General features: G+C 45.5%; 1 protein-coding gene across 1 annotated transcript in view; it reads left to right on the top strand.

Annotated features, from left to right (window-relative positions):
- The window catches only part of FBH1 (F-box DNA helicase 1), a 154,659-nt gene that overhangs the window by 79,662 nt on the left and 50,904 nt on the right, over positions 1 to 24,093 (top strand). Inside the window, exons 12-14 of the mRNA XM_082253201.1 lie at positions 15,207 to 15,296; positions 16,593 to 16,729; positions 20,997 to 21,096. Coding sequence (XP_082109327.1) covers positions 15,207 to 15,296; positions 16,593 to 16,729; positions 20,997 to 21,096 — 327 coding nt within the window. The remainder of the gene's footprint in view (positions 1 to 15,206; positions 15,297 to 16,592; positions 16,730 to 20,996; positions 21,097 to 24,093) is intronic.

Raw genomic sequence — 24,093 nt, 5'->3', positions numbered from 1 at the left:
GATGGCGAACAGACATCGTGGAGCTCCTGGATTGAAAGATTAGAACAATATTTCTGTGCAAATGCCATCCCAGGCGACAGGCAAGTAGCAGTATTTCTGACAGTGGTTGGTGCTAGGACATATGACACGCTTAGGGATCTCCTTTTCCCTGAAAAACCAGCAACTAAGACTTTGGCAGAGCTCCTGACACTGTTAGGAAATCACTTCCAGCCTAAACCACTAGAGATTGCAGAAAGATTCCGGTTCTATCAGCGGCAGCAGCAGCCGGGTGAAGATATTAAGACTTATGTGCTCGCCCTTCGCAGACTAGCCTCAACCTGTTCTTTTGGGGAGTATTTACCAACTGCACTGAGGGATAAGTTTGTCATGGGACTAAATAGTGAGTCTAGCCAAAAGAGACTGTTAACAGAGAAAGACCTTACCCTTACAAAGGCAATTGAGATAGCTTCAGTGATGGAAATGGCTGTGAAAGATACAGAGGCATTGAACCCCCAGAGCAGATTGAACCCCCAGGTTAAAGAGGAAGTTGTGGAAAGGCAGGCCATCTGAAACGAGTCTGCTGTAGTAAGAAGGTGCGAAATAAACAACCTCTGAACACCAGGACAAAGGCATATATGGTGGGAAGATATACATCGTCATCTGAATCAGAGGATGAGGAAGTGCTCCACAGATTGGACATACATCATATGCATTCAGCACCCTCAGCAATGACTGTAGAGGTAACCGTGGAAGGAAAGAAACTCAAGATGGATGTAGACACAGGAGCGGCAGTTTCAGTTATCACCCAGAAACAATGGAGAAAACTTCTGATCCGAACAACTGTCCGTCCAACACCAATTAAACTGCAGACATACTCAAAGCAGATACTCCACCCACTGGGTTACGTGAAAGTACAGGTATCCTACAAGGGTCAGACAAAGAGAATGCCATTGTATATCCTAGAACATGGGGGACCCCCTCTCTTTGGGAGAGACTGGATTGCTCACTTTGGCATGCCAGACATCGCCATTAACCCCTGCAAAACCGTGACCATCCCATCAGGAGATAAAGAGGGATGGGTGGAATCCCTGAAACAGCGATTCCCACAAGTCTTTGATAACCATTTGGGGAAAATAAAGCATGACTGTGTGAGACTCAGGCTGAAACCCAATGCCCAGCCTAGGTTCTTCAAAGCTCGGACGGTACCTTTCGCACTCCGAGCAGGTGTGGAAGCTGAACTAAGCCGGCTGGAGGAACAAGGTGTCATCTCAAAGGTAGAGCACAGCGAGTGGCCATCACCAGTTGTACCAGTAAAGAAAGCGAATGGGGACTTACGCATTTGTGGCGATTTCCGCATGGCACTAAATTCTCAACTCATGCTCATCACGGGCCTGACGGACCAGGAACACAAGCGTAACGTGGAGCTTGTGTTGGCCAGACTCCAAGAGCAGGGTCTAAAAGTGAACTTAGCGAAATGCCAATTCATGGTACCTAAATTGGAGTTTTGTGGCCACCTTGTGGATGCAGAGGGTATACACACCACGGAAGCCAAAGTTGATGCTTTAGTAAAAGCTCCAGCCCCAACCAACGTCCAACAGCTGCGATCATAACTGGGCTTGATGAACTATTACCACAAATTCCTGCTGGATCTAGCACACACTTTGTTTCCGTTGAACAAGCTTTTGGAGAAACACTCCAGATGGAACTGGTCGGCTGCATGCCAACGTGCTTTTGAAGTTTCTAAGCGAAAGCTGTTGGCGTCACGCATGCTCGTGCACTATGACCTCCAAAGGCCTCTCACCTTGGCTTGTGATGCCTCACCCTATGGTCTAGGGGCTGTACTATCTCACGTTTTACCAGATGGGTCAGAGAAACCTGTGGCATTCGCCTCCAGGTCCTTGACAAGAGCAGAAAGCAATTACTCTCACATTGACAAAGAGGCTCTGGCGCTCATATGGGCAATTAAAAAGTTTCATCTTTACCTGTATGGTAGGGAATTCACCATACTGACTGATCATAAACCACTCCTTCAGATCTTTAGCCCTGACAAAGGCATCTCCCAGACGACTGCGGCCCGTCTTCAACGCTATGCCCTATTCTTGGGAGCATATAGCTACAAAATCCAGTATCGCAGCCATGATGCCAGTGCTAATGCGGACGCCATGTCCCGGCTGACAAGGACATTAACAGACTCTTCTCCACCTGTCAAGAGTTGTCGTTACACCAGCCTGTCCTTTCTGTCTTCCGGGGAAGTAGCAGCCCATACAGCCAAGGATACCTTCCTTCAGACAATACTCTCCTGGGTACGGTACGGTTGGCCTGCAACTGTCACACAGGATTATGAACCTTACTTCCGTAGGCGTCTGGAATTAACTGTGGCTGGCAACTGTGTTTTATGGGGAGACTGAGTGATCGTTCCACAGACCCTCCGGAGACACATTCTGGACTTGCTACATACTGGTCATCCCGGGGGCACATGTATGAAACAAAAGGCCAGAGGCTATGTGTGGTGGCCGAACCTCGACTCCGATATCACGACATATGTGAATGCGTGTGCTGGATGTGCACAAACTGCAAGAGACCCTCCTCGAGGGTGCGTCCAGCCCTGGACTTGGCCCACGGTCCCCTGGTTTCGCCTACACTTGGACTTTGCAGGCCCGATCAGAGGACACACCTTTTTGATCATTATTGATGCCCATTCAAAGTGGCCTGAGGTCATTCCTGTTACCCAGCCAACGACTAAGGTGACGATTTCCATACTGTTACATCTCGCTGCTACGTTTGGATACCCCAGAGAAATTGTCACAGACAACGGTGCACAATTTACAAGCCAGGAGTTTCAGAGTTTCCTGACTGCCCACAACATCAAACACAAGTTGACCGCACCTTACCACCCGGCTACAAATGGTCAAGCAGAAAGGTTTGTACAGACCTTCAAACGCTATTTCAAAGCTACTGTGGCTACAAGTAAACAACAGTCCCTGTCACCCCAGCAGCTGGACTCCTTCCTTTCTGCTTACAGAACCACACCACATGCAACTACTGGAAAAACTCCAGCTGAACTTCTTTTGGGTCGGCAGCCATGGACTGTTTTGGATATGCTCCGCCCTCAAACGGTCCAGGAACATGTACAGCAGTCCCAAGACAAGAGGGTCGAACACGACGAGATTCCCCGCTTTACAGCCCAGCAAAAGGTATGGGCTCGATCTTATGGCGCTTCCAACACTCGTTGGCTTCCTGCTATAGTCGCAGAGACTTTGGGACCCAAAATGTATCGGGTCTGCCTGGAAGATGGTTCCATTTGCAGAAGGAATGCGGACCAATTGCGTCCTCGTTCTCAGCTGCCCGAATCCCTGACATCGGCTGCACCTCCAGTGTCTCAAGGATCTGCTCCTACTGGATCAGGAGGCATTGAGACTGATGCTTGGGGAGACTCTGAACTTTTGAACTCAGCTCCAACAGAGCCCTCCAGCCCTGGTCCAGAGGTTTGTTCACCCTCTGAGATAGGGGATCCCCTCTTGGCCCCGCCGGTGTCCATTCCGGCCAGCCCATCTTCCTCCGGCCCCGAGGCCCTGGGTGTCCCTCCTCAACGACACTGTCGCCCTCCTGACCGGTTTCAAATGCAAGAGCGGTTACGAGACTTTCGACGGGCCCACCGAAAGTGATCCGCTGCCATGTTCTCCCCGTAGCGTCCCTGGAAGTTGTTCTCACATCCGGACGCGGAAGAAGCCATGTAAATCTCCTGAGTTGGAGAACTGTATTGGACAATTATTAGTTACTGTTTTATGCCTGTTCTCGTATTGTGTTTTTTTTTTGTTTTTTTTTAGGGATGGATGGAAGGTGTTATACCTGAAGGGTTTCACATGTACTGTCACTTTAAGGCTGGCTCCACCCAGGAGTGATGACAAGGGTCAAGGGGCAGAGTGGCCATCTTGGAGACACATGTAGAGATGTATTGATATGCAGAGCTGTCCTGTAATGCATGCTGGAGTATACAGAGAGTCCTGAATAAACAACCGTTGTTCCAGACCAGAGTCCTGTGTCTCTCACAACACAGAGAATATAACACCTGTGACCCGGTTAAGGCTCCTGTGTCCTGGATAGGGCTCTTATGTTTAGCTTTGGGATATTTCCCCCACCTCATTTTCATTTTGGCACTGCTTTTGGACGTCCCAGTAGTTAAAATTTATGAAGAGCTGTGTCTGTCGATGAACGAAAGAGAAGATTTGATTTTGTATTTACCGTAAAAAACATTTCTCTGAGTTCGACGGACACAGCACCAACCCCTCTAAGGAGTTTTTAATACTGCTTGCCACTAAACTGAATACCTAGAGCAGAGAAGGGGGTTATTTACCAGCTGAGAACAGCCAATGGGCGTAGCCAGGTGTTTATATTGTTCTGCCTATTCCTACTCCTGGAGGAGGCAATATAACCCAGTAGTTATGATTTATGGAGCGCTGTGTCCGTCGAACAACTTAGAGAAATTGATTTTACGGTAAGTACAAAAATCCAATTTTCACAGCACACTTACCGGCTAGCCTGCAAACAAACCAAATTGTTCCTGTCGAACAGTTCAAGTTAATGTGGAAGCCGCAGTGCCCGGGTTACAGCTCCTCTGTATGCTGTAGTACTAACTCTAAATTTTTGGGAGTCGGAGCATATATAGCAGAACACAATGGCAGCATGATTGCAGCCTAGCTGGTAGGTGTGCTGGGAAATTTTTGTGTATGATGTATGTTGCCCTTCCATGCACACCTTTGCACATTGGATGCCTTCAGCTGCCATTGTGTTCTTGCTGGACGTCCAATGTGTCCCTGTGCCTTTTAAGGCCCGGTTCACACTGATGCGACAATTCTGACTTTGGAGCACTTGTCGCATCGGAAGTTGGAGCCCATTCTGTGCAAGGGGGAACAAGGTTCCTGCACTACTTTTGGCCCGACTTTGGTACCATTTGCTTTGACTTCTGGTAAAGAAGTTGTATGCAAGTCATGCCAAAATAGCGCTGGGGTCCAACTTCAAAGTCAGGCGACTTTGAAGTCAGGGACAGTGTGGGCCCGGGCAAGTCCAGTGTGTTTTTCAAGTCAGTTAACCCGCTTCATCAGGAACTGTGAAAAAAGTGTTCTGAGTAGTGTTGAGCGAACACGGACTGTATTATTCGGGTCCGTACCGGATAATTGGATTTTTGTTACCCTGACACGGACCCGAAAACTTTACTGTATGTTCGGGTTTAAAATCCGTGTTTGGTAATTTTATTTCCTGTTTTGTATGTAATGGCGCGGTTTTAATGGCGGGCTTTCAACAGCCAATCAACAAGCGTTTAACTGGTGTGCCATAGAAGCCATCACAGCCATGCCTACTAATGGCATGGCTGTGATTGGCCAGCTGAAGCATGTGACCCAGGTCTTACATAGTTAGTGAGGTTGAAAAAAAGACATCAGTCCATCCAGTTCAACCTATGATGTGTGTGTGTGTGTTTGCTTTTAACCGTATATTGTATACCCCTGTATGTTGTGGTCTTTAAGGTGTCCATCTAATAGTTTTTTGAAACTATCAATGCTCCCTGCTGATACGACTGCTTGTGGAAGAGAATTGCACATCCTTACCGCTCTTACAGTGAAGAACCCCTTACGCACTTTAAGGTTAAACCGCCTTTCCTCTAGTTTTAGTGAGTGGCCACGTGTCTTATTGTATTCCCTTTCTCTGAATAGTTTGTTCCTTATGCTCGGGTCACCAGTACAGTATTTGTACATTGATATCATATCCCCCCTCAATCGTCTTTTCTCCAGAGAGAAAAGGTTCAGTGCTTGTAGTCTCTCCTCATAGCTGATGTCCTCCATTCCCCTAATTATTTTTGTTGCCCTTCTCTGGACTTTCTCCAGTTCTAGCACATCCTTCCTGAGGACCGGTGCCCAGAACTGGACAGCATACTCCAGATGTGGCCGTACCAGAGTCTTGTAGAGTGGGAGAATAATCTCTTTATTTCTGGAGTGAATCCCCTTTTTTATACATCCCAGTATTCTGTTGGCTTTGCTTGCGGCGGCTTGGCATTGCATGCCACTGCCAAGCTTGTTGTCTACCAGTACCCCCAAGTCCTTTTCCATCCTAGACTCACCCAGAGGTTCCCCCCCTAGTGAGTAGCTTGCTTTCTGGTTTCTGGCCCCCAAGTGCATTACTTTACATTTTTCAACATTTAAACCTCATCTGCCATGTAGTTGCCCACCCCGTTATTTTGTTCAGGTCTGCTTGCAAGGTTTCCACATCCTGCATAGAAGATATTGGCATGCCTAGTTGAGTATCATCTGCAAATACTGAGATTGTACTAGATATCCCCTCCTCTAGATCATTTATGAATAAATTAAACAGGATTGGTCCCAGGACAGAACCCTGGGGGGGACCCCACTTTCCACACCCGCCCAATCCGAGTACTCCCCATTAATCACCACCCTCTGTACTCTCCCCTGGAGCCAGTTCTCTATCCAGGTACTCACCTTATGGTCCATACCTACCTTCCTTAATTTGTACAGTAATCGTTTGTGGGGAACAGTGTCAAAGGGCTTCGCAAAGTCCAGATACACCACATCCACAGGCTTTCCTTTATCTAGGTGGCAGCTCACTTCATCGTAGAAGGTTAATAGATTGGTTTGGCACGAACGATTTTTCATGAATCCATGCTGATTACTACTTATAATACCATTTTCATTACTAAAGTCTTGTATGTGGTCCCTTAACATCCCCTCCAAAATTTTGCAGACTACTGATGTTAGGCTGACCGGCCTATAGTTCCCAGGATATATCTCGGCCCCTTTTTAAATATTGGTACCACGTTGGCTTTTTTCCAATCAGCTGGCACCATACCCGTCTGTAAACTATCCTAAAAGATCAAGAATAATGGTCTGGCAATCACCTGGCTGAGCTCATTAAGAACCCTCGGGTGCAAGCCATCCGGTCCCGTTGATTTATTTATGTTAAGTTTCTCTAGTTTAGCTCTAAGTCTATCTTCTGTTAGCCATGGCAGCACTTCCTGAGGTGTATTATTTAGTTCGGCCTTACAAGCTGGGTTCGTGTAGCCCCCCGATTCCTTTGTGAAGACTGAAGAGAAGAAATTATTTAACACTTCCGCCTTTTCTCTGTCCTCAGTGGCCATATTTCCTTTATCATCTTTTATGGGGCCAATGTGTTCTGGCCTCGCTTTCCTACTATTTATATACTTAAAGAACTTCTTGGGGTTCTTTTTACTCTCCTCCGCTATATGTCTCTCGTGTTCTATTTTAGCAGCCCTGATTTCATCTTTACATTTCTTATTACACTCTTTGTAATGCTTAAATGCTGCCAATGACTCCTCAGTCTTGTATTTTTTGAAGGCCTTTTCTTTAGCACTAATATACATTTTTATGTTGGAGTTTAGCCACCCAGGGTTTAGTTTTGCTCTTTTAAATTTATTTCCCTTTGGAATGCACTGGCCAATCCCCTTGTTAAGTATGCTCTTGAAGCACTCCCATTTTTCCTCCGTGTTCTTTGTTCCCAGGGTTCTATCCCATTTGATATTTTCTAGCAGCGAGCACAGTTTAGGGAAATTGGCTCTTTTGAAATTCAGTGTCCTTATATTACCCTTGTGTTTCCTATTACTGTAATTAATACTGAAACCAATTGACCTATGGTCACTGTTCCCTAAGTTGTCCCGTATTTCTATATCCGTGAGCAGGTCTGTATTGTTGGTAATCAGTAGGTCAAGTACCGCATTGTTTCTTTTCGGTGCATTCACCATCTGACCCATGAAATTGTCCTGCAATTGTCCTTGTACATGTGAGATACACCATTTTATATCATTTTTTCTATTCCGCTATTCAATATACACCCTTTTGGGGTGAAAAAAATTAAATTGCGGCATAGTCTGTATCGGTACGTGTGAGATACACCTTTTAAATTTGTTTGGCGCATCTCCTTCCACCACCGAGGATTGCAGGGCGCTTCAGTTTGCCTCCTGTTCCAAACTCCTCCTACTCCTCTTCCTTATCCTGCCTTTAGGGTACAAAAAATTGTAATCGGGGCCTAGTCTGTGTTTGTACCTGTGAGATACACCGTTTTATATCCTTTTTTCTATTCCGCTATTCAATATACACCCTTTTGGGGTGAAAAAAATTAAATTGCGGCATAGTCTGTATCGGTACGTGTGAGATGCACCTTTTAAATTTGTTTGGCGCATCTCCTTCCACCGGCGAGGATTGCAGGGCGCTTCAGTTTGCCTACTGTTCCGAACTCCTACCCCTCTTCCTCTTCCTCATCCTCCCTATAGGGTACAAAAAATTGTAATCGGGGCCTAGTCTGTGTTTGTACGTGTGAGATACACCATTTTATACAATTTTTTCTATTCCGTTATTCAATATACACCCTTTTGGGGTGAAAAAAATTAAATTGCGGCATAGTCTGTATCGGTATGTGTGAGATAGACCTTTTAAATTTGTTTGGCGCATCTCCCACCTTCGAGGATTGCAGGGCGTTTCAGTTTGCCTCCTGTTCCGAACTCCTCTTCCTCATCCTCCCTTTAGGGTACAAAAAATTGTAATCGGGGCCTAGTCTGTGTTTGTACGTGTGAGATACACCGTTTTATATACTTTTTTTCTATTCCGCTATTCAATATACACCCTTTTGGGTTGAAAAAAATTAAATTGCGGCATACTTTGCATATTTGACTGTGAGATACACCCGTTGTATTTGTATACTGTTTTTCTATTCCGCTATTTAATAAACACCCTTTTGGGGTAAAAAAAATTAAATTGCGGCATAGTTTGCATATTTGACTGTGAGATACACCCGTGCGATACTGTTGTTGTTTTGTTCCGCTATTCAATAAACACCTTTCTAGGGCAAGATCATAAATTTCAGAAATATGAGGAGACCGTCAAATAGGGGCCGTGGCCTGGGTCATGGTGCTGCTGGTAGAGCTCCTGTTGCAAGGAGAGGACGTGGTCGATCTGTGCCAGCTACACGCACAAGTGAAACACGTGTGAGTAGGCGACAGAACCTGCAGCAGTATTTGGTAGGGCATCATGCGCCTCTACAAGTGTTGAGGCAAGAACAAGTACAGGCGATAGTAGATTGGGTTGCTGACAGTGCCTCCAGTTCCTTCACATTGTCTCCCACCCAATCTACTGCAGAAAGGTCAGAGTTGGCACCTGCAGCCGATGTCCAACCGTCTTTCACCTCACCCCCTTGCAAATCAGGCAAGCAGTCTGAGCCCCAAGTCATGCAGCAGTCTCTTCTTCTTTTTGATGACTCTGTCAGCAAGGTTTCCCAGGGCCATCCACTTAGCCCTGCCCCAGAAGTGGAAGAGATTGAGTGCAGCGATGCCCAACCACTTATTTCTCAAGAGGAATACATGGAAGGACCATCGCAGCACGTCTCCGATGATGACGAAACGCAGGTGCCAACTGCTGCGGCACTCAGAATTGTGGAGACCGACAAGGAGGGCAGGGGTGACGACTGGGTGGAAGATGATGTGGGGGACGATGAGGTCCTCGACCCCACATGGAATTAAGGTCATGCAGGTGACCTGAGTAGTTTGGAGGAAGAGGCGGTGGTCGCACAGAGCCACCGGCACAGCAGAAGAGGGAGCAGGGTGCAGAAGCGGAGCGGCCGTGCCCTAGACACTACGCCTGCTACTGCCCAACGCAGCAAGGGACCGAGCGCACCAAAGCCAGGTCAAAGGAGTTCTCTAGTTTGGAAGTTCTTCAGACAATGTGCTGATGACAGGTCACGAGTGGTTTGCACGCTATGCAATCAGAGCCTGAAGCGAGGCATAAACCTTCTCACCCTGAGCACAACCTGCATGATTAGGCATCTAAGTGCAAAGCACGAGCTGCAGTGGAGTAGACACCTTCAAAACCAAGAAAGGTTTCTGGCTCCTCCTGCTTCCTCTTCTGCTGCAGTCTCGGCCTCTTCATCCACCTCTGTAGTGATACCGGAACCTGCCACCCCGCAAACAGAGGATCTGTCAGCAACACCACCACCTGGGTCACCAACCATCTCCACAATGTCCCGTGGAAGCGTTCAGCTTTCCATCTCCCAAACACTTCAGAGGAAGTACCCCCCTACCCACCCGCGATCCCTGGCCCTGAATGCCAGCATTTCAAAATTCTTGGCCTTTGAAATGCTGTCATTCCGTCTGGTGGAGACGCACAGTTTTAAAAACCTTATGTCGGTGGCTGTCCCACAGTACGTCGTGCTTAGCCGCCACTACTTTTCCAGGCAAGCCTTCCCTGCACAACCAAGTGGGGGGAAAAAAACAGGTGTGCACTGCGCAACGCCATCTGTGGCAAGGTCCACCTAACTACCGATACGTGGACCAGTAAGCATGGTCAGGGCCGTTATATCTCCCTAACGGCACACTGGGTAAATGCAGTGGCGGCTGGGCCTGAGGTGGATAGCAATTTGGCGCATGTCCTTCCACCACCGAGGATTGCAGGGCGCTTCAGTTTGCCTCCTGTTCCTAACTCCTCCTATCCTCCTTATGTCGGTGGCTGTCCCACAGTACGTCGTGCTTAGCCGCCACTACTTTTCCAGGCAAGCCTTCCCTGCACAACCAAGTGGGGGGAAAAAAACAGGTGTGCACTGCGCAACGCCATCTGTGGCAAGGTCCACCTAACTACCGATACGTGGACCAGTAAGCATGGTCAGGGCCGTTATATCTCCCTAACGGCACACTGGGTAAATGCAGTGGCGGCTGGGCCTGAGGCGGATAGCAATTTGGCGCATGTCCTTCCACCACCGAGGATTGCAGGGCGCTTCAGTTTGCCTCCTGTTCCTAACTCCTCCTACTCCGCTTCCTCATCCTCTACCGCCTCCTCATCCGGTCAGCGTAACACCTTCACCACCAACTTCAGCACAGCCAGGGGTAAACAACAGCAGGCAGTTTTAAAACTTGCCTGTTTGGGGGAAAATCCACACACCACGCAGGAGAATTGTGGAGGAGCATGAAACAGCAGACCGATGAGTGGTTGCTGCCAGCGAGCCTCAAGCCCGGCCTGGTGGTGTGCGATAACGGGCGAAATCTCATAGCAGCTCTGGGCCTAGCCGGTTTGACGCACATCCCTTGCCTGGCGCATGTGCTGAATTTGGTGGTGCAGAGGTTCCTAAAAATTACCCCGATATGTCAGAGCTGCTGCAGAAAGTGCGGGCCGTCTGTGCGCACTTTCGGCGTTCTCACCCTGCTGCTGCTTGCCTGTCAGCGCTGCAGCGTAACTTCGGCCTTCCCGCTCACCGCCTCATATGTGACATGCCCACAAGGTGGAACTCCACCTTGCACATGCTGGAAAGACTGTGCGAGCAGCAGCAGGCCATAGTGGAGTTTCAGCTGCAGCACGCACGCGTGAGTCGCTCTGCGGAACAGCACCACTTCACCACCAATAACTGGGCCTCCATGCGTGACCTGTGTGTCTTGTTGCGCTGTTTTGAGTACTTCAGAAAACGTGGCCAGTGCCGATGATGCCGTTGTCAGTTTAACTATCCCACTTCTATGCCTCCTTCAAAAAACGATTCGGGCGATGATGGAAGAGGATGTGGCACAGGAGGAGGAGGAGGAGGAAGAGGGATCATTTCCAAGGCTTTCAGGGCAATCATTCACAAGTGGCTCCGAGGGTGGGTTCCTGCACCCACAAAAGCCAGGTACACAATTGTCCAGCAGGGGCACAGTTCTGGAGGATGAGGAGGAGGAGATGGAACCATGTTCACAGCAGGGTGGCACCCAGGCCAGCTCATGGCCATCACTGGTGCGTGGCTGGGGGGATACAGAGGACACAGACGATACACCTCCCTCAGAGGACAGCCTTTCGTTGCTTCTGGGCAGCCTGGCACACATGAGCTATTACATGCTCTCCACAACGACCGCCGAGTTGCCCACATTCTAACTTGTGCTGATTACTGGGTGGCCATGCTGCTGGATCCCCGTTACAAGGACAACATACCGTCCTTAATTCACTCACTGGAGCGTGATCGCAAGATGCGCGAGTACAAGCGCACGCTGGTAGACGCGATGCTGCTGGCATTCCCACCTGACAGCGGGGCCACAGTGGAAGCACAAGGCCAAGGCGGAGGAGGAGGAAGAGGTCGCCAACGCAACCAGGGCACCGTCAGCACCTCAGAAGGCAGGGTTAGCATGGCCGAAATGTGGAAAAGCTTTGTCAGCACGCCTCAACAAACAGCAGCACCAGCAGCTCATATGGAACGTCTTAGCAGGAGGCAGCATTTCACAAACATGGTGGAGCAGTATGTGTGCACACGCCTACATGTAGTGAATAACGGGTCTGCCCCCTTCAACTTCTGGGTCTCCAAATTGGGCACATGGCCTGAGCTTGCCCTTTACGCCTTGGAGGTGCTGGCGTGCCCTGCAGCCAGTGTATTATCTGAACGTGTATTTAGCACGGCTGGGGGCGTTATCACAGACAAGCGCAGCCGCCTGTCCAGAGACAATGTGGACAAGCTCACATTCATTAAAATGAACCAGGCATGGATCCCACGGGAATTTGTCCATACCTTGTGCAGAATAGAGATGGATACTGACCTTACCCAGCCATTGTTATATTTTTGATCTTTCTCACTCTTTTGGGGTGTACCCTAATTTAAAATTACTAAAAAAAAGCAGTGTTGGCTACCTCGTCTCCCTCCACCGCTTCTTCCACCTACACCGCCACATCTACCGCCACCTCAACCTCCCTCCTACTCCATATGGGCCTCGTCCTTCACAGATGAAGAAAATTGTTTTATTTTTCTGTTTGTTTTGTTGTTTTAAGTTATTTCCCTATCCACATTTGTTTGCAGAGCACTTGCCATGCTCTTAACTACATTTTTCTACCATTTGCAGCACTCTAGCCCTTTCCATTGTTTTTTTAGAGCCATTTTAGTGCCTGAAAGTTCGGGTCCCCATTGACTTCAATGGGGTTCGGTGTCCGGGTTTTTTTCATGTTCGGCCGAACACGGACATCCAGGTGTCCGCTCAACTCTAGTTCTGAGCAATCAATTAAATGTTCAAGGTATTACATTACCCTGGATTACACAGGAGATTTGCAAAATAGGACATAAAAAAGGGGAAGCTTAAAGTGATACTAAAGTCTCCTTATTTTTTACTTAAAATAGCAACCATGTTATACTTACCTGCTCTGTACAGTGGTTTTGCACAGAGCAGCCCCGATCCTCCACTTCTTGGGTCCCTCTTCGGTGCTGCTTACCCCTCCCTCCTGTTGCATGCCCCCACAGCAAGCAGCTTGCTATGGGGGCACCCTAGCCAAGCCACAGCTCCCTGTGTCCATTCAAACACAGAGCTGTGCCCCCCCCCCCCTTTTCTCCTCATTGGCTGACTGACTTTGACAGCAGCAAGAACCATTGGTGCCGCGCTGCTGTCTCAGCCAATGAGGAGACACTCCTGCAACATTGCTGAATCTAGATGGATTTCAGGTAAGTATTAGGGAGCTGAGGGGGGCTGCTGCACACTAGAAGGCTTTTTATCTTAATGCATAGAAAATGCATTAAGATAAAAAAAAACGTTCTGCCTTTAAAACCACTTTAATCTCCATCCAGAAATATTGAAAAAAAAAATAGATTTTTGTTCAAGATGTAAAGCCTGCAATATGACCTTTAAAGTCTTATCTGCAGGTGGATACCTGTACTTCAAAGAATCATGCCTTGTTCTATTCTTAGTAGGTAATCCAGGATTCACTGCTGTTAATATGCACAGAGCTGCTCCAAATGCTGCAGCCAACCAACTCTTAACTCTATATAAACTGCTGCTAATGTATTTATTCAAACCGCAAATGTTGAAAAGTACCGAACCTAACTAATGGTGACTCCTTAGGCTAAGATATCCTTCCAGAGAAGAGGAGGGTGTAGGGAAACTCCAGATTTTTACTCTAGCTGCATCTCTAGGTGACTCAGACATACCATCATTCAAGGTTTATGGTCTCAAGGATTGGGCTCCCCCTCTCCATTTATGACTCACTCCACAAGGGCTTTGAGCTCCTTTTTGACTTTTTGTCACAGATTTCTTTTCCTGATTTGCAAGGCTGCTACCTGGTATTCTATTCACACGTTTTCTGATGTGAACGCTATGTGTAAGGGCCTTCAGGGGGCTCTTTGAGCTGTAGTTAGTCCCTATTTCTTGCAAGCTCAAAGTATTCCAGCGAATGCAGTATGTGAAGGGACAGCTCCAAAAGGTATACACCTTGAGCTGTAACTGTCCATAAAGTCAATGGTTCGAGCCAGAGTCTATATACAAATCACATATGATGTGGGGCACTGGTGACTGCTATTCTCAGAGCTGAGCCAGCCTATTTTTTGTTGGGCTTGTTAGCGTTTGTGTGCTGTTTTCTACACCTCATTCGGACTGCTTTTCGATTACCGTGAGAGTTTAAGACTTCCTGTGTCCCTCAGTTAATGGGAGAAAAAAAAATTCACAGTTATCCTTTTTTTTGGAGTCCGAGTCCATTGAGGGACATCAGTCCCAACCCTCTGTGTTTATGGTTATGATTTTGGTATTGCTTGGCTGCAAACCTGAGACCTGTTGGTAGAAGGAGACATTCTACCTTCAGCTGTCCTACCGGTTTTTGTTTGGCAGTGTATTATACTCAATTGAGTAGAAAAATAAACTGAAGGTTTAAGGCTCTGTTCACATGTAGGCGTTTTGGGGGCGTTTTTCTGCTCTAGGATCAGCTCTCAAAACGCCCAACAAGACAAATCCTATTCATTTCAATAGCCCCTGTTCACATCTGAGCGTTTTGACGCTGTGAGCAAAACGCCCAACGCTCAAAAAAGTACATGAGCTTCTTTTTGGGCAGATTACTGGCGTTTTCCATTGGTCTCTGTTCAATCTAAAAACGCCTGTAAAAACGCCTGTAAAACGACTGCAAAAACACCCATAAAAACGCCTGTAATAGCAACGCCAAGATGTGAACGTAGCCTAAGACTTCCCCAGTGGGCTCCAAGAAAAGGATTTTACAGTAAGTAATTCTTTCTTTATTGCTATTGTAGAATTATTTATACTTCTGTCTAGTAAAGTGTTGTCATTAGAACAGGTTTTTGTCATAGCTCCTAGATACCTGCAATTTGTTAAAACATACTTTAAAAACAGTGTCACAATGTTATGGCGCACATAATGAATAGCTGTATGTATGGGGAATTGTATACTAAGAAGCTAGTTACGGTTGGACTTTTCCTTATTTTTTTTTTTTATTCACACACAGGCTATCTGAAGTTGTGGCAGCTCCGTAGACCCAATCTCTCTTCCTCTTATGATGTTCTATTTGTTGATGAAGCGCAGGACTGCACACCATGTAAGTTAAGCTCCATGTTCAGATTGTTTTTCATCAGCCCAAGTACCATAAGCCTGAGCATCTCTGCAAAAAGTGAAAACCAATAAATATCTCTTCTAATGCATATCTAAACCCAAAAACAAAAATGTAATATATTGCAGTTTAGCATTTTTTTTTAGATGTGGCTGCATTGGTTATATTTTTCCAGGCTTTTTTTCCCTTTTGTTTCCCCCTAGTAATCTTGTGATCACCTCATATAACATCTAATTTACACTGTTCTTGATCTAGGGTAGCTCCTTTCACTTTCTAGGCTGCTCTCCCGATTTGGTCTACAAACATGTCTTCCTTTTCATTCTACATTACATTGGGGATGGGGGAATTAACCGTGAACAGAATATAAACTTGAAGGGAAAATAAAACTGTTTTCCTTTTTTTCTCTTTTTTTTTTTAATCCAACAAATTCTTTATTAGACCTAAAAAGAGGCATACCGAAAAAAAAGGAGTTACACATTAAACTCTAATAGACCTTGTTACAAACAAGAATTGTCAATGCAATGGTTTACAGATATCAAGAAACTAACGGAAATGTTATTACAGTCAAAAGATCCCAGAAGGGAGGCCATGCCAGGGATCAAATGACTGTATATGCAGGTACACAAAAATAAAATCTATAAGTGTCCATTCACACTGGTACGACTTGTCAGGCGACTTGGTCAGCCTGACAAGTCGCAGTCCGTCGCTCCCATTGTGTAGTACAGGAGCTGTTCTAATAGGAGCGACACAAGACGCTCCGACTTAGAAAAAGGGTCCTGTACTACTTTGGGGCTACCTGGAGGCGACTTGCATAGACATTCATGTTATGAAGTCCGTGCAAGTCACGCCGAAGTCGCGCTGCACGCGACTTCACAGGTCGCCCCCGGAGTCGGAGCGACCTAATGTGAACGGGGGCTTAGTCTCACATGCTCCTAATGGTCAAAACGATCATAGAAAATGGAGCGGAGATGCCCTGGGAAGGTTTTTGATAATCAAAGCTGTTTTTACTTTTAACTCCCAGGAAGTAAAAGCATTTCTGGAAAGAGCAATAGGCATTTTTAGTATTTGCGGAAAACGCTCTTAGCCTGAAACGCCTGAAAATGAAGTTGTTTTGTTTGTGATTTTTTGTGCTTTGTATTTTTCTGCATAAAGCTCTGCTGAGCCAATTAGGTTTGCTGTTTTGTACCTTGTATGCAAATTTATAATAAACATTTTTTTTTTTTGGTTAAAAACATGTCTATAAAAATGAATATTATTTAACATTCATTATTCATGTACTTGCAGCTATTATGGAGGTTGTCCTTTCTCAAACATGTGGCAAAATATTTGTTGGGGATCCACACCAGCAAATCTACACCTTCCGTGGAGCAGTGAATGCACTTTATGAAGTGCCACACACTCATATCTTCTATCTTACCCAGGTTAGATTATACCTACCATGATATTCAGTATCTGCTAATAAACTGCATTAGTAACCATAAGACACCTGTATATTGTTGATTCCTGTGGGGTATGAACAACTAGAAAAGATAATACAGAGTAACCACTGTAAGGGTACATGCGCATGGACATTTGCAGTGGCAAATATCCTCTAGTGTAAAGTTTCCATCATTTTCCTGGGGCCCGGGGAGCCATAGAATTGAATGGCTGTTCATGCCCGTGGTTGATGTTCCTTTTCAGTGTCTAGCCATGCATGCGCATGGGACACACTTTCCCATGAGAAAACACCTGAATTTTACTCTAGAGGAAATTAGAGGAAATTTAGAGGAAATTTGCACCTGCCAACATCCATGTGCATGTACCCTAAGGCCTCTTTCACACTGTCCGTCTGTCGGGCGGACTCCGTTTATCTCAGAGGGGGGTCGATCCGCCGATCCCCCGCTGAGCAGGAAGATGACAGCTGTGTCTCCACTCTGTGTGCGGAGACACAGCTGTCAGTTCCCCATACATCTCTATGGGGGAATCAGGTGGGAACGGACCGTCAGTCCGTTCTCATTCGATCCGCTGGACGAATGGAAAATAGGGTTTCCATCCTTCCAGATTTGACATGTCTCCGCTGACATCTGATGCCCCATAGGGATGTATGGGGGGACCGTTCAGATCCGCCCAAAAAACGGACAGGTGGATCTGAACGGTCCGCCTGTGTGAAAGAGCCCTAAAAGATAAAGTAAGTTGGCCTGTTTGGAAATCTGAGATGCACTAATGACCTTAACCAAAGTTCCTAGAGCTGATTTAAAATAGTACCCCCTTATATTTCAGTCTCTTGTAGTAAAACAAACAGGTGGATTAAACATGCTGCCATATTTGTGCAGAATGGAGACCAATAATTGAAAGCAGCTATAATAATTGGGCATCTTGAACCCTGGAGAGATTTGGACAATAAAGGTTGTTTACAGCCCTTGGATTATTTAATAATTAAAGGGACTAGCATTTACTTGTTCTGCTTAACAGAGTATCTGACCTGTCTACCCACTGAATGCAGCATCTATACCAAATAATAACAAAGTTGTTACTTAGGCTACGTTCACATATAGGCGTTTTGGGGTTTTGTTGTTGGCGTTTTTCTGCTCTAGGATCAGCTCTCAAAACGTCCAACAAGACAAATCCTATTAATTTCAATGGCCCCTGTTCACATCTGAGCGTTTTGACGCCGTGAGCAAAACACCCAACGCTCAAAAGAGTACATGAGCTTCTTTTTGGGCAGATTACAGGCGTTTTCCATTGGTCTCTAGTCAATCTAAAAATGCCTGTAAAAACGCCTGCAAAAACGCCCATAAAAACGCCTGAAAAAAACGCCCATAAAAAAGCCTGTAATAGCAACGCCAAGATGTGAATGTAGCCCATGGGCCCTTTCACACGGGCGTTCCGCATGTCCGCAAATCATCCTATTTTTTTGCGGGTGATATACTGACATAATGAATGTCAATGGCATTGCGGATGTCAGCAGATGACCATCAGCTGACATCCGATTTTCATCCTTTCAGTTCTGTTCCATTTTTTGGAACGGAACAGAACCCTATTTTTCTTCCGTTCAAAAAACAGAACGGATGCAAAATCAGATGTCAGCTGTGTCATCCGCTGACATCCGCAATTCCCATAGACATACATTATGTCCGTATATCGTCCGCAAACGGATGGGATGATATGCAGACATACAGAGCGGATGACACAAGTGTCATCCGCTCCGTGAAAAAGAAAAAAGGACCGGAGCGGAGAAAAAAAACTGAACGGCCGTGTGAAAGAGGCCTTAAGGTTTCCTTTTATGAATTTGTTGATATTATGTCTCTCCTGACCTCTTGTTGATTTTTAGTGCTATCCGGGGCTCCATTAGAGTATTCCCATCACTTCCTGTCCTGCTGACAATGTTTTACCAGACAAGAAGTGAAAATAACTCTCCAAAAGCAATAAAGATAGATTTTTTTTTTTTTTTTAATACTTGATTATGGGAACCAAATGCTTTTCTTTCGCAGAGTAGGAGAAACAAGAGCTTTTTGCAGATTTATTTTTGTATGACTGCAGGACAGGTAGTGAGGGGAGAACATTTTAACAGAGCCCTGGATAACCGTAAACATTTAAAGTGGAACCCTCCTATTCTTGACAGCCAAGGAAGCTGCCATCTTGGCTTTTGCTTGATCCGCTGTTGCCATGGTGCTGCACATGTGATCAGTTACCACACCAGCAATTTGATGGTTTGACAATTCATATGATGTGACAATTATCATTCCTGGCATGCCTTGAATGTAACTGTTTTGAGAAACCGTTAAATAAATGGGTTTAGTTCCACTTTAACAGAAGTTATAATCCTTTCCCACTCTGTGCAAAAGTAATTGTTTTTGGCTGGACAGACACTTTAGGCTTTTGATTCCTTTGCTAAAATAAATGTTGGGGTTTGGAGTAAACCTATATTAACCACTTGCACACCTCTGCTCTCCAGTTCTAGCATCCCTGGATATCCTCCCGAGAACGCGCTTCCGGAAATGTCTGTGATATGATCACAGTTTGGGGTAAAGGGCCAGTCACAGTGACTCTTTGCCATGTGATCAGCTGTGTCCAATTAGGAATGTAAACTGGATTTTCGGTTATCGACTCTCATTTCCTCACACAGAGAGCGTGTGAGGAAAGGAGAGCCGATCTGACAGGGCACAGTGAGTATAGCATTTTCACTGATAATCATGGAACTGATCATCAGTTTTCTGATGATCAGTGCAGCCTGTCAGTGGCCCCCCCATCAGTGCAGCCTCATCGTTGTATAACAGTGAAGAAGAAAAATGACTTATTTGCAACATTTTATAACAAACTAAGGAAAAACATTTTTTTTTCATAATGTTCTGACTTTTTTCATTTACTCAGCAAAAAAATAAAACCCCAGTGGTAATTTAATACCACCAAAAGAAAGCTTTTTCTGTCTAAAAAAAAAAAATGATAAAAATTTCATGAGTTCAGTGTTGCATGACTGTGCAATTTTCATTAACCACTTGCCGTCTGCTCACGTTGCTGCTACTGCAGCAACGTGGCTCGTTATCGTCTAGCGACGTAGTACTACGTCGCTAGACTCCTCCCCCTGTAGGCGGCGCTCGCGCACCGCCAGAGGCGCGCTCCCGCTGTTTTCAGTCACAGCGGGAGTCGGGCCAGGGGAGGAGTGGCGGCAATCGCCGCTGCTCTTCCCCGATCGTCGGGGAATCTAGTTTGTAGATCCGCCTGCCTGTGTAAACAGAGCGGGCGGATCTCCTAAGTCATAGGGAGTGACAGATCGCAGTGTTCAGCATAGCTGAACATCCGATCTGTCCTTGTGTCACTCAGTCACCTCCCCCCCACACGTCAGTAAGCACCAGGCATACATTAACCCCTCCCTCTCCAATAAAATTAACCCTTCCCTGCCAGTGTCATTTTTACAGTAACAGTGCATATATATAGCACTGATTACTGCAGTAATGTCACTGGTACCCCCAAAAGTGTCAAAAATGTCAGTCAAGGGTCCGATCTGTCCGCCGCAATGTCGCAGTCCCGCAAAAAAAATCGCAGATCGCCGCCATTACTCGTTTAAAAAAAAAACACCAAAAATTACAAAAATCTTTTCCTTAGTAAACGCAATAACTTTTGCGCAAACCAATCAAAATACACTTATTGTGATTTTTTTTTACCAAACATGGGTAGCAGAAAACAAATTGGCCAAAAATGTAAAAAAAAATTTGATTTTTACATTTTCTTGGGGGGAATTTCATAAAAAAAATGTTAAAAATATTGTTATTTTTTCAAAATAAATGCTCTTTTTTTGTTTATAGCGCAAAAAGTAAAAATCGCATAGGTGATCAAATACCACCAAAAGAAAGCTCTGTTTGTGGGAAAAAAAGGACGTAAATTTTGTTTGGGTACAGCGTTGCACGACCGCGCAATTGTCCGTTAAATTCGCACAGCGCCGAATTGCAAAAAGTGGCCTGGACGTAAGACAGCAAAATCCTCTAGTGGTAAAGTGGTTAAAAGTGTGACAACGCTGAAAGCTGAAAATTGGCCTTGGCAGGAAGGAGGTGAAAGTGGCCAGTAATTGAGGTGGTTAATTGGTTCTTTGGCGATATTCTTGTTCTTGAGCAATTAAACTAAACCTCTTCAGCTTCCAAGCAAATTAAATCACTCCCTAGAAACGTTGTCAGAGAATAAAAACAAAAAGTGTTGGTTGTTCTTATATTGTAGAGCTTTCGATTTGGTGCTGAAATAGCTTATATTGGAGCCACCATACTTGATGTATGTAAGAACGTACGGGATAAGACCTTGGTTGGAGGTACCCAGAAAGGTAAGATTAATTGTGGCTATACTCGGTGTGATTTTATTTATGCTTGTATTGTTGGTTGATTTACTGCCTAGGCAAAAAATATGACCAGGACATCAATTGGGCATCAATACAGTAATTAGAATCATTTAATGTGATCAGACCATATAACTGAAATAAATCAAAAACAAATTTGGAATAGAATATTGAGAACCATTTGACCAATTTTGATCCTATGGGGTTTATTTACTAAAAGTAAGGGGGGTTAAAATTAGTCACAATTCTGCAGAGAAACCAATCCAGCTTCCAGGTTTTAAGCTAAAGCTTGAAATAATTGTAAAGTCGTGTGTCTTTATTTTCTTTAAAGCGGAGTTCCACCCAATTTTTTTTTTTTTTTTTTTTTACATAAAAATACCCCTAGAACAGTCAGGGCTAGTGCATTTAAGCAACGATTGCCTCTGAACTGTCCCCTGTTTAGTGTACCTGTAAGAAGAAAAACTTACCTTGTAAATTTCTTGTCCAGCGCTGCCATCTACGGTGTGGGCAGCTGAAGCCGCAGTGTCTCTCTTCGTGTCCCTCTTCCTGGATTTCGGAGTCCCAGAATGCCATGCCTCGTCACTTCCGGTGCAGGCTCGTCATCCCACAGCCGGATTCCTTGTCATTGCGCATGCCCAGAAGCTGTTCTCGTGCCTGCATCGGAAGTGACGAGGGACACCGGTGCAGGCGCATTGACTCCTGGTATTGATGACAACTCATCTCCCAGTAGTCAATGCAAAGCAGGAAATGACGTCGGGGGCCGCGGCCGCATAAGGGAGGAAGTGGCAGGAAGGTAAGTTATTTTCCATTAAAAATAAGGTAAGTGAAACAATAAAAAAAATAATAATTATCCAATTTGCTTTTAGAATGTTTTAAAGAGGAAGTAAACCCTCCTCTACAACTTGTACCTATAGGCAAGCCTATGATAAGGCTTACCTATAGGTACTGTAAATATCTCCTAAACATGTACCGTTTAGGAGATATTTACCTTACATGTCGCCAGTGACGTCACTGGCGCATGCGCTCTGAAGGAACGGCCGATCGTGCCGTTCCTTCAGAGCCCCGTGCCGTGACTGTCGGCTCCCGCGCGCGTGCGCGGGAGTGACGTCACCGCGGCTCCGGCCAATCAGATGGCCGGATGCCGCGATCCCGGAAGACGGGCGACTAGACATGTCGCCCGTCATAGAGGTGAGTGAGCGGCACGGCGGGGGCTCGTTCTGAGGTAAGTATTGCATAATGAGCTAATATGCGATGCATACTAGCTCATTATGTCTTTCTTTTGCAGGGTGTAAGAAAAAAAAAAAAATTTTATTCGAGTTTACAACCTCTTTAATATTATTTATGGTGTAAAGTTCAAAATTAGGGTGGAACTCCACATTAAATAACAAACATGTTATACTTACCTCCACTATGCAGTTGGTTTTGCACAGAGCAGCCCAGATCCTCCTCTTCTCTGGTCCCTCTTCGCTGCTTCTGGCCCCTCCTTCCTTTTGAGTGCCTCCACAGCACGCAGCTTGCTATGGGGACACCCGAGCTGAGCTGAAGCGCCTTGTATCCATTCAGACACAGATCTGCCGTTTGATCCCGCACCCTCTCTCCCCTGATTGGCCAAATGATTTTGACAGCAGTGGGAGCCAATGGCGCCGCTGCTGTGTCTCAGCCAATCAGGAGGGAGAGTCCTGGATGGCCGAGGGACTTGTGGACATCGCTGGATAGAGATGGGGCTCCGATAAGTATTCGTAATGTATAGAATGTGTTAAGATAAAAAAAACCTTCTATCTTTACAACTCCTTTAATTAAAAAAGCTGTGGCTAGAAGCCGATTGGTTTCTCTGCAGAATTGTGACTCATTTTGCCCTATCTAGCTTTAGTAAATAAACCCCTATGTGACATACTATAATCTGCAAAAAAACCTCATTAAAAAGCTAGCTTTACAATTATGTGCATGTACACTACCGCTTTATTTTTGAACAAACCAAGCAATACACATTTGCAACTGTCATTTGTACATTTCCCAAACACAATGTGCAAATTTTTATTTTTTTTATATTAATATAAATATTCTATTAATCTATTATTATTAAGTGCCGGTTCACACTTCCGCGTGTGCAGCGATCGCATGTAATATCGGAGCGCACTGCTCCTTCATTACATGTGATCGGATGTGCAGTGCGAATTCAGCCATACACTTTGTATGGCTAAATTCGCACTGCACCCGCACAAAAGTCGCACATGAGGAATTTTTTCAGCCGCATCAGGATCGGATCGCACAGTGGTTCACACTTGTGTGATCCGATCCTGTGCGAACTGTCAGATCGCACTGCGATATGCGATCAAACTGGGGGTGTCGTTAACATTTCATTGACACCCCCAGCGTATTGCATATGGCGGTGTGAACTGCCAGAGGTGCGGATGTGATGCGGGAACAGGCTGCGAATTCGCAGCCTTCCCGCATCGCACAAGTGTGACCCGGCACTTAGTCATATTAATCTATTCACTTTCCCATGATCACATTTTCTGTCCACACCGATTAGAATAATTTTGATAAATTTTATGCAAACCCAAACATTTTTATCAGTGACACCCAGTATGTATTTCCGATAATTCTTAGATTTGATCATATTGTCTGATTCTTTCGAATAATTGTTTTATTAAATCATTATGCGTTTGGCCCCCTATGTACCATAAGCACCCACTTCTGTTTCTCATGCAATCCAGTAGATACGTTCAGCAGTGAGCCATTCCTGCATATGGACTGGAGTACTTGTTTCACCACCCAGGGTAGCTGTATATGGCTATTTTCTTCTCCAAAAGTTTATAAGACATTTTAACTTATGTTCTACCAGAAGGTGGTATATATTGCCTCTTTGATCTAATGCAGGTGGTCACATAGAGCTTGTGGATTCATAAGTGCAAGCATCTTGACAATATAGAACAAACAGTTGTTAGGGCACCTCAGCAGGATGGGGATAACCAGTTCCTTTTA

Source organism: Pelophylax lessonae, assembly GCF_965119305.1.
Source record: "Pelophylax lessonae genome assembly, chromosome: 4".
Classification (NCBI taxonomy): domain Eukaryota; kingdom Metazoa; phylum Chordata; class Amphibia; order Anura; family Ranidae; genus Pelophylax; species Pelophylax lessonae.
Note: the sequence above shows the minus strand (reverse complement) of the source record. Positions and strands in the feature narration are given on the sequence as shown.